At 51.1% G+C, this 11,250-nt stretch overlaps 1 protein-coding gene across 1 annotated transcript; it reads right to left on the bottom strand.

Moving 5' to 3' along the window:
* Positions 1-3,224: 3,224 nt before the first annotated feature.
* DYNLL2 (dynein, light chain, LC8-type 2) lies at positions 3,225-10,975 on the bottom strand. Its single transcript, XM_012648455.1, has 3 exons — positions 10,714-10,975; positions 7,140-7,278; positions 3,225-5,270 (listed from the first exon to the last, which is right to left on the bottom strand). Exons 2-3 carry the CDS (start codon positions 7,269-7,271, stop codon positions 5,133-5,135), a joined length of 270 nt encoding a protein of 89 aa, XP_012503909.1. The 5' UTR covers positions 7,272-7,278; positions 10,714-10,975; the 3' UTR covers positions 3,225-5,132.
* Between the last annotated feature and the right edge of the window lie 275 nt (positions 10,976-11,250).

Below are 11,250 nucleotides of genomic sequence, written 5' to 3' on the forward strand. Positions count from 1 at the left end.
GGATTGCTGGATCAAATGGTAGTTCTACTTGTATCTTTTTTGAGGTATCTCCATATTGCTTTCCACAGAGGTTGTACTAGTTTGCAGTCCCACCAGCAGTATATGAGTGTTCCTATCTCTCCGCATCCATGGTCCTTCCCTTTAGGAAAGACATGTATTAGGTCCATTTTACAGATGAAGAAATTGAGGCTCAGAGAGCTCAAGGAATTTGTCTAAGTTCATACAGTGGGTAAGTGTTGGAGCTAGGACGCAACACCAGGTCTTCTGATTCTAGATCCTTTGTTCTACTCACAGCACCACACTTGTTTTTGCATGTTGGGCCTCTCTCTAGAAAGCCCAATACAACAACGCCAGCAGCCTCATCACAAACACTGTATACCTTGTCTGAGCGAAGTGAGGCAGCAGGAACCTGGGGTTCTGCTGGTTCTCTTTGATCTTTTCTTATGAACCTCTGTATATTGTCACAGTAGCAGTCTGTGGGTAGGAGTATTCACATACATTGGTGTGGACACCAAGCCCATATACATCACAAAGATATACATACAGGAACACCTGACCTCTTCAACAGGTGATAAGGTCATTCCTTGTTACCAGGGTGGTGAGGAGGCTATGCATTTAATTCAGGGGAGGCCTAAGAGATCAGAACTCTGGGAATCTGCTCTTTCTTCTGAGACCAGAAGACTCATTAACCCTCTCATGAGGCCTTAAGGAGGAAGGGGCAGCTCCTCAATCCTTGGTAGAGGGAAGGAGTTAGGAGGAGGGAGAGATAGGAAATTGTCCTCCCTGCCCTTGCCAAACCAGAGCCCCAGGAGAGGGAACATCAGGGACTCACTGCTGAACTCAAGAGAGCTGGGCCTAATCTTAAGGAGTGTCAGGCAGACTCCAGCTGTTAAACCCAGTTAAGCCCTTGTGAGTCACAGTGCCGAGCTGTAGTAATGCTACCAGCTACGTGGGTTTTGCAAAGTCACGCACCCTCTCTGATTCAGTTTGCTTATCCAAAAATGTGTCTAATGACTACTGGATCTAGCTCAGAGGGGTGCTCTGAGGTTTCAGTGACACAAATAAACTGAAATGCTTTAAAAATAAATTGCATTTTATTAACACACTACTTCATTCTTCCATAGCTGGCAAGCAAGAGGGGCTGAGGCTTGAACACACTTGGGGAGTGACCCCCTCACTCCTTTCCAGGTGGCAGGGCTTGGGCAGCAAGAGGAAGCCACATCTCTGCAGGAATTCCCAGGCTGCCCTGTGGCACGGGGCTGTCCGTGCTTGCTCGCACCCCTCTTTTTTCATGTGACCAATCCGTATTTATCAGGCAGGCACTTGCTACAGGACAGGTGCTGTTCTGTGTGCTTGACGATGAAGCAGTTAAGAAAAGGAAAATGCTCTTACAGAGCTCATATTCTAGTTGTGGGAGACCAAAAAGTAAACAAACAACAAATACGTCAAGCATTGGCAGGTGCTGTGCAGAATTAAACTGGGCCAGGTAAATAGCGATGGGAGAGAGGTGCTATTTCATACGAGATGTCAGAAGGCCCCTCCAACAAGAGGGTGTTTTGAGTAGACAAGAAGGCAGCGAGGGAATAACTTGGGGGACAGCCACACGCTAGGTCTAGGCTAGAGGATATGAAAGTTCAGGGGATGGTGACAACAGCACCATGGCAGCAGAGACAATTCCCCACCATTTGCCTCCCTTAGATTCATTCACCACCCTGCTCTTCCCTGCTCTGTTCCCTGCGGGAGGAGGCTGACCCCTCCAAACCGCATCCCTGAGTCAGCCTTGTCACATGGAGTTCAGTGGGGTTCAAAGGGAGGCCCCAGGATAAAAGAGAGGTAGAGAAATCGATGTTCCCACTCCCTCTCTGCCCAGCCACAATTCTGATCATGACCTGCATTCTTCTAAGACAATTCCACAATTCCCATTTGCCTTCCACGGCCCCTTTAGTGACCCATTCTCATATCCTTCCCTCTCCGGAACCCCACTGGGTGGGAGATTGTCTCCTCCAGGAAGCCCTAGAGGATTAGCCTTCTAAATGAGCACTGTGTACCTACCCGTGAAAGAACACATTGTCCACAGATGCCACCTGGATTGCCTCTTCCATCAGGGCAGGAAGTAGATGAGGTTTGGCCTTAGAGACACTCATCTCAGATGAAATATGAACCATGGCCTACTCTCCCCGCAAGGCTCCAGCTCTATCAAATTACTCATACCCACAAAGGTAGTTACAGGATTTAGGGTTCTAGAGCCCCCCATCTTAATTCCTCATGACCTCACTGCCCCAGAGGTAGAGGCTTCTACCCAAGACCCAGCCAACCAACTTCCTAACTGAAGGAACCCTATCTACCTACCTGTAACATTCAATAGTTCATTGCCTAATTTCCTTGATAACACATTTACCACTACTGGAAAAAGCTTACCGCTGTGCATATTGACTGCTCTACCCATTAGAATGCACATGCCATAGAAGCCCAGAACTTGCCTGTCTTATTCTGTGTGAAGAGCATTGTAGGCCCAAGCACACAAGAACTGAGCAAGTGTTTTTGAGTGAAAAACTGACAAGAGAAAGAGGGCAAAACACCCCTGGTTCTCTAGTGCCTCCATAAGGATTGTCGCCACATGATGGCTTAGGGTCAGAGGACACTCTCCGAAGGCTTGGCCCTGACTTCTCCAGTTGTGCGTGGGGGCAGGAACCTCCAAGTGGGACAACTGGCATAACCCAGAAGAGTCAGAGAATCGCTCAGGTTCCACCAACAGAGGCTCGATCTTTCTGAAGATCCCTGGCTTTTCCATTTCTGAGTGGCCTGAGAAGGACTTTGCTAACAGTGTCCAGGCTCAGAGAAGCTGAGAATGGGGAGTAGGGGATATGAGCTTCCACTAGAGTTTCTCAGAAGCCAAGCTCAGGCAGGTACAGGGCAGCAGCTGGGAAGGCAGCATCTGCTATTCCGAAGATCCCAGTGTGGCTCACCTGGCCATCCTCACTTGGGTGGGAGGAGCCAGGAGCCCCTGTGGTGAGTGCTGCTGGTTAGCTCTCCCCTACTTAAGGGGCATAAGCCTAAGCCCTACAAGTAAGTCCTGCTTCAGGCCAATCGGTATCTCTTGCCTGGACTTCTCTCTTCAGTCCCCATGCTACTCCACCATAGACCCTTCCCACCCCCACCCACTATGTGGCACCACTGCCACCAGGCCAACCCTTCACCCCGAAAGAAACCCAAACAGTGCAGAGGTGCATCAATCGACCTTTAATGTCCAAAAGAGGCGTGGATGCAGAGCATAGGAGATGTGGCAGGGTCTCAGCCCCTGCTCCAGAAATGAGGGAGAGATGAACACAAACCAGATACTTCCAACTGGCCACACAAGTCTGGGAGGGCAGGGGAAACACAGATTTGGACATTCATAAAAAAATAAAACCTAAAATCAAGCAATCTTGTGCCCACTGAAGGGTCTGATATAGAGAACTCAATCACCACCCCAGTTCCCACCCTCCCCTGCCAGCATCAAAAAGCAAGCTCGGCACACATGAAGGGCTTTGGGAAGAGGCATTCTCCTGCCTCCCCACCAGTGCCAAGAATGGACTTGAAAATAAAAGAATGAGCTGGATCCCCCACCCCCCACATTGTTAACCCTACACATGAGAGTTTAGAAGGTGATTCGTGAGAATCAGCAGCTCAATCAGCAGTGACTACCTCAAACCCCATCTCATTCCATCAACACACAAGGTCTCCCCTGCACCGTCCTTGGAATCTCCTCCCACTCACGGCCCTGCTCCATCTGATATCTGGCTTCATCACTACAAGACTGATCTCCAAAGCTCGCCTGAAGCCTCTCTCAGCCCTTCATCACTTCCACCCTCACCTCCCACCAGAGGCTGCCACCATTCACAGTCACTGTCCCTCTCTGCTGAGACCCAGCTCCAGAGCAAATGGCCATCTTGTCCTGGGTGGTCCTCCTAAAGCCTTCCCAGGGAGCAGACGACCACAGAGCAAGCAGTGTCTGGGCTAGATGACTGGGGGTGGGTTGGAGTGACACCTGTCTTCACCCCCAAAAGAGACACCCCCAGAGGCTTTTAACATAAAGGCCCACTTAGAACTAACTGTCCCCCCTACCTACCATACAACCTAGAGATTCCACACTGTCCTGCCCCCTCCCTCCCCTCTACCCCAAACACACACACACACACACACACACACACACATATATACACACACAGAGGAGAACTGAGGGAGACACTGATTTGGTTTGATTGCTAAGACCTAACTAAGGAACTACAGTCACCAGAAATTCCCTTGCCAGCCAACTCACAACAGGGGCTGCTCTAAGAGAACTCCAGAGGAATGAGAAAACTGAGGGCTAAGCAGGGAGCAGACAGGAGAAGAAAGAATGTAAAGAAAAAAACCAAGCTAATCCTACCCCCAACATCCTCCTAGCATGATCTCTGGCAGGAAGAATAAAAGAAGGTAATCCACAAAGACAAAGCCCTTACTTAGAAATTCTGACAAAGACAGCAAGACAAGTCTGCTCCCCACTCCCACACACCACAGACAAACACATCTCGGGGCCCCTTAAAGAATGCACCCCCACCCCGCCATCTGCCCCAAGTTGTAGAATCACAGTTCAGTGGAATATTCTCCCTGGTACTAGATCAGTCCCTCCACCCTCCTTCCTACCCCTCTCTCCTTGCCAATGCTAACACTGTCCCCTGCAGACTCCCTGGCCCTCCCAAAGCAGCATCCACCACCAGGCAGAGGCAGCTGCAGTTTTAGTTCCACCTCCAGAGACCTATTTGCTTTCCTCAGCCCTTCTGGTCTTTCGGGTTTTGCCGAGGGCTTTTTATTTTGTACAGGGAGAGAAAGAGAAAAGGGAGAGGTGGGAGAGATTTCCTAGTGCAATACAACCAAATTTTTTTTAAAGTCTTGAAAAATAAACATAAAGCAGCCTTCTTCCCCAGGCAACTAAACAGAAAGAAGTTTGGTTTTGTTTACTGCGACATACACATGAAATCGAGTATACAGTCCATGCAGTAGCACAGCCATTGGAGAGGACATCCTGATGCTAGCCCCAGTGCAAAACAGTCCCAGCAATGCTGCCTGCTTGCCATCGCTGCCGCCGCCACTGACACCTTCACCACAGCCACCTAGCCTGACTTGAAGAGGAGGATTGCAACTTGACCCAAGTAAAAATAGATGAAGTGCTTTGTCTCATGTGTGACGTAGCTGCCAAAATTTCGGCCCACGATACAATGCCAGGTAGGGTTATATTTCTTGTCAAATTCCTAAAAAAAGAATAACAGGGGGAGAAGAAAAGTGGTTAGGATAGCTGGGAGATGAAAAATCAGAATGGGAGTCTCTCCCTGTAACTCCAGCACCAGCGCATGTTCACTTGCTATCACCCCCACTCCACCCCCAGCCCATGGCCTCAGCTCCCCGAACCTCAGGAGCTCAGGTTCTAAGACTGGCAACAACTCTCCTCCCCTCGTTAATAATGGAACACCACAAAGGCTCCATTATTGCTCTCCCCTGAGCCTCCACTCTACACCCTGATCATCTCTCCTCCCTCTAGCTACCCTACCCCGACACCACCACTAGCCCACCCTGTGCTTCTTCAGAAAGGCAATCAGAGAAGCCAGTGGAACAAAGGACCATTCCCAGTCCATTCCCTGCCTCACACATTACTAAACCAGCATTGCCAATGCTAAAAACCAAGACGTTAGAGCAAAACGGGAACTAAACATCAGGAGTACCAGGAAGCAGTTCTATATAAGATAACATTAAAGGCACTCCCATGTGCCAGGCACTGTGTGGGCTGTATGTACCAGAACAAGGACCTCGGTCATGAGATCAAGGAAATTTCCTCACTTCCCTCAGGGGCACAAATTCAGTATCAAACCCACACAGAAAATCCTTGTAAGCTAATCAGGCAGCTCCCTGCCACCTGTGGCTCAGCCTGCAGGCTCAGTTCTAGATGCATCCTACTACGGCCATGAAAGAACATGGGCCACCATGGACCCACCAATGCTGCCAAGCTTGGGGCTAGTTATCCCTCCAGGAGCTTACCATACAACTTGTTTGGCCTCCTCACAGCCCCCATACCACACAGCTCTAAGAGGTACTAGGAAACAGTGAAAAATAACCCATTTGGTTCCATTCTGGCTTAAGAGTCAGAAGGAGACTCTTGTGTATCAAAGAGAGCCACTGTTACTTCTCTGGGTCCTCGTTTCCCCATCAGCAAAACTTGATTCTGGATTCCCTCCCTGGACAGGACAGCAAGGAGCCAGCACCCCCAGCTGGCTCTGCACCCTTGGCTCCACACAAAAAAAGGTTTCTCAGGACTCCAGAGTTTCCTCTTTTCATCCCACCCATCTGGGTAGGAAAACAGTTCTGTAACACTCAAGGAGATCCTGCCATTCCACCTGCCATTCTCATGCATCCTTCCTGGGATGCCAGAGCTGAGACGATCAAAGACTATGCCTCCAAAGGACATGTGTCCTGACTGAGACTCAGGGGCCCCGGTACCCTTCTCACATCTGGCTCAGCTGTGTCCTCACCATGCTAACCATGTCCAATCACCGATTCACTCAGGAATTTTTCAGGGACCAAACCTATGGCCCCCTATTGCTCATCCATTTAAACAACAGTATATATTCAAGCCTACCCTTTTCTTAAGAATTAGGGAGAAGGGGATAATGCAGTACCCGAGTCCTTTTTAAGGGAAAGAAAAGCAAACCCCCTATATGATAAGGATTATTATAGGTATACCCCACTTTAAATGATGTAGTTCTCTGAAAATTTGTATATTCTGTATTATTCATTCAAATATCCTTTATCTTACTTTTGAATAGTTCTAAAATGGGCCAGAAATATTTAATTCTGAAGCTTCTCTGCACCGTCTTATCCTTCCCCAATGCCTTGCAGTTACATAATTACCTGTAAATGTAAACACACACTCACACCCAGCAGAGCTATTAAGAACTCCTAAGGTGAATGCTTTGGCAATTTATAATCACTCCCTAATTTGCCTGCTTTGCAGTTTGTTTGCATGGGATATACCTGCTTTCTTATGTCCCCAGCTCCAGCCCTCCCAGCAGGGCAGCTCAGCGGCCAATCCCCACCCTTGGCCATCAGCCACAGTGCTCCCAGCGCACCTTCTTGATATAGGCAGCAATGTCCTTCTCTATGTTGTACTTCTCCATGGCCTGCGTGGCGCAGTCAACGGCATCCTGTTGCATGTCCTCAGACATGTCTGCGTTCTTGATCACTGCCTTCCGGTCAGACATGGTGACACTGCAGAAGAAGCAGAGAGGTGAGGCTGACAAATCTATGCTCTGGGCAATAAACATGAATTGCTGGGTGTGGAGCCTCAGTGGGAGAGGGAAATTTAGAAGGCAAGGGCAACAGAAAACTCAGAAATGAGGCATTAGGGGAGATGCTCTTAAGCTTTTAGCAGAAAGATAATTCCCACCCCTGGGAAATACAGGGCAAATAGGAAAAAAGACATAATAACCATCAGTTTCTATCATATGTAAAATGAGGTTTTTTCCAACTCTAAAATTTATCTATTTCTGATATTCTGAACAGCACTGATAGCCAAGGTGATATTATATACCTATTAGCTGTTTCCTCAGGCAAATTACTTAACCTTTATGCTTTCATGTCATCTATAAAATGGGGACTGCAGGGTTGTCCTGAGGATAAACCAGGTGGTATAACACCTGAACAGAATAAGCCTTGATTTAATGACCATTACTACATCATTGGCATCATAGTAGAAAGAAGATGGACTAGGAATCAGTAGGCCTAACTCTTGGTCCTGACTTTGAACTCTTGTGGTCTTGGACAAGTCACTTGGCCTTCCTGCATTTGATTATTTACATTTTAGCAATAAGCTCTCTATTGGAGATTGCTGTAAGGATTAACTAAGGTTGTATGAGAGCATTTGCAAACAAGGACAGTCTATACAAGGGGCTGTACATTGGCCAAATTCAGCCTACCACCTGTTTTTGTAAAATAAAGTCTTATAGGAACATCTTACAATGGCAGAGTTGAGTATCTGTGAGAGACTATACGGCCTGTAAAGCCTTAAACATTTACTGTCTGGCCCTTCACAGAAAAAGATTGCCAACCTCTGTTCTATACAAACAAAAAGGGGTAGGGTACATTGTGGGCACACCAATGCCCAGTGCAGCAGACATAACAATAATTACACCTTCTCTTAAGTACTCAGGGCTGAGATGCCCCTTAGAGGTAGAGAGGCTGGGGTGGCAGCCTCAGATTTGGCCACACGGGCCATCACATCTCTGTCCCATCCTTCCCTCTGCTTCCCCACTCTCCTCAGTACAACACTCATGCAATCTTTAAAACTCAAAATAATTTTTGCAAGCCCTGGATTTTGGACCCAGCTCCAACATTGATCTGTCAGTTCTCTGGATCTTTGCTTCCTCATGTCAAATTTATTCATTCACTGAAAAACTACCAACGTTTATTAGGTGAAGTGAAAGGTATTATGTTAGGGGAGAATATCTTATTTTCCTCACAGGAAAGCTAAAGCTGCCTTTCCCCTACATAAAAACATAGGATTGGGAAAAACCTGGAGATGAAGGGTTTTAAAAAAAAACGCCTAAGAAAGGTGAAGAACTGTTATTATTTTAACAGCCCCGTCTCATGTCACTGCTATGTGAGCCATGGAAACCAGAGTTCCAGGGCAGACCCTATGTGGACCATTTCCTGGGATGAGAGAAATCTCATGATCTGCCTGGTGGTCTACAGCATGTGAAGTACTCTGCAGGAACAGAGAGCATGAGCTGCAAAATCCTGCCCTATGTCCTTGACCACAGTCCCATCACACAGCAGTTAACAATCCCCCAATGCCACCGCCAAAAGTACCACTCTGTGGCCCAGCTCAATGGACAAGAGATGCTGTCATTCCAGCCCTGTTTGACACAGGCTACACAGGGGCCTTCATGCTCAAGGACAGGTCGCTGGTATCATTCCAGGCCACCATGATCTCTGAGTCCATACTAGCACGTGGACTGGATGAGCTGAAAAGGAAGGCACAACCCACGACCACTATCTCAGCCTGCACCAGATGCACAGAATGCAAACATGTCAGCTGCCAGCCAGGGAGCCCTTGAGCCCTTGATCACATCCCAAGCACCTTCATCTGACACTGTCAAACCAAGCAGGGCTGGTTCCAGTTCAGCAGAGACTGACAGAGCAAACGGGTAGCAGACCAGCACACTCTGCCCCCATATCCAGGAAAGCAAGTCAGAGCCTCAAGTGGAGCCTGGGCACTGCATGGTGTTGAGGAAAGGTCAGGAGAGCCTTGTTCAAGTCCTGATTTGTTTTGTGACCTTGGGCAAATCAACATCTTCATTTTAAAAGCCAATGGTTGAAATGAGATAAATGGGGCAAACCTCAATGGGTTTGAGCAAAGGTACCACAGCAGCTGCAAGGAAAATGTTCTGATATTATAAGGCTCTTTATAAGTGAAGAAAACTAATGTCACCTGGTGGTGTATTCCAGGTTACCACTCAGAAGGGGGCACTGTTTACAAACCCAGGGTTGGGGGTGGGGCCTGGTTACAGACAACGAAGTGAAAGTATGAAATTGGCACCATTTTGCTAGCAAGCTCACCTGCTCCACTGCCTCATCCCCAAAGTCCAAAGGAACAACTTTGCCACAGTAATTAAAAGCCACCTTACTCTCCAGGAGAGAGCCTGCGGTTACATAATATTCGTCTTGTGACTACAATGCCACGATTCTTCACCCCGGCCCCCCAGGCGTCTCAGAGAGGTGAGGCCCAGCCCCAATCACCCCTGTCCAAGGTGCCAGTGAGAAAAGGATAGGAAGGCGCCCAGCCCAGCCCAGCCCCTCCTCCCTGGAGAAAAAGCAAGGGACTTGGGCCTCCAGATACAAGGATGGCCAGAGGGCCCCAAGCCAGCAGTCTCAGTCACGAGCCAGGGGCTCCTCTGAAAAGAGAAAAGGACACTCCAGGATAGTTCCAATCCTCTATCCTCGGTTTTGCGACCAAAAAAAACATAGGCTAAAATCTCCGAATGACATGGACCACCCGCCAACACACACAAACGCTTCCATTTCTCCTTCCAGCTCTCCAAGGGGCCGTATCCTTCCACAATCCCATCCTCCAGAGACATGCAGTCCCTATGGGCAGCACCTGGGGAACGAGAAAGCATCCTTCTCCCGACCTCCCACTCCCGCCGCCCGGCCAGGTCCGCAGGCTCCTGCCGGTCAGCCGCCCTCCCCCGCCCGGCCTGGAGCAGCGCCGGAGTGACTGGGCGTCCTCGCTGCAGGAAGGACGCCCCAGAGGGTGGCGGCGGCGGCAGGAGAAGCCGCGTCACGCCCGAGCCCCCTCCACCCCCTCTCCTCTGGCCCCTGACACCAGAGGCCTCCACGCAGCGCAGGGAGACTCCCGGGGGGTGAGGGGAGCGGCACCTCCGCAGCCTGGGGCCTCCAGCCGCGCCACGAGGGTCGCCAGGGGAGACAGTGGCGCAGCCCCGGCTGCGCCGGGAGGGAGGGGCGGCGGGGGCGCGCCGCACTGCCCAGGCCATCAACGCCGAGGGCGGCGGGGCCAGTCCGGCTCCGGGCCTCGTAGCCGCGGAGGGAGGCCGCAGGAGCACCGTGGCGAAGCCCAGGGCGCGTGGGGCCGCACTCGACGGGCGCGAGCGGGCTGCCCGGGGGATCCCCCCACCCACAGCTCACCTTCACGGAGGCGAGTCCGCACGGGCCCCTGGGGAGCGGCGATGGCCTGAGGCAGAGCGCGGGCAGGGGCGGTGTCCCCTGGGCTCCTCCTGCAGCAGCCGCCGCCGCCGCCGCGGTCTCCGGCTCCCGCAGCCCGGGGCCGATCGCTCGCCGCCGCGGTCCGCCCTTCGAGCTTCCCCGGCCGCCCGCGCTCCGCCTCGCGGCACCTGCCCGCCCGCCCTGCGCTGGCGCCTCGCAGCTCCGCTCCGCTCTGCCGCTGAGCGCGGCCGACGCGCGGCCTCCCCTGAAATAGCGCTCCGCCCCGCCCCCCCGTCGCGCGCGCCGCCGTCCGCGCTCCCCATTGGCTGCGCCCGCCCGGCCCCGCACTGCGGGCTTCTCCCCGCGCCGCTCTCGCCCCACATCTTGTTTCCTCCCACAATGCCTCGGGGCGGAGGGAGGGGGAGAAGGAAAGTGTGGGGGGAGGGAGCTGTGGCCTTAAGAAGAGAAAAGAGGAATGCAGACCCCTCTGCCCACGGCTGGACAGGCCTGGCCTGAAAA

This window comes from Propithecus coquereli, unplaced genomic scaffold (genome assembly GCF_000956105.1).
Source record: "Propithecus coquereli isolate 6110/MARCELLA unplaced genomic scaffold, Pcoq_1.0 Scaffold285, whole genome shotgun sequence".
Taxonomy (NCBI): domain Eukaryota; kingdom Metazoa; phylum Chordata; class Mammalia; order Primates; family Indriidae; genus Propithecus; species Propithecus coquereli.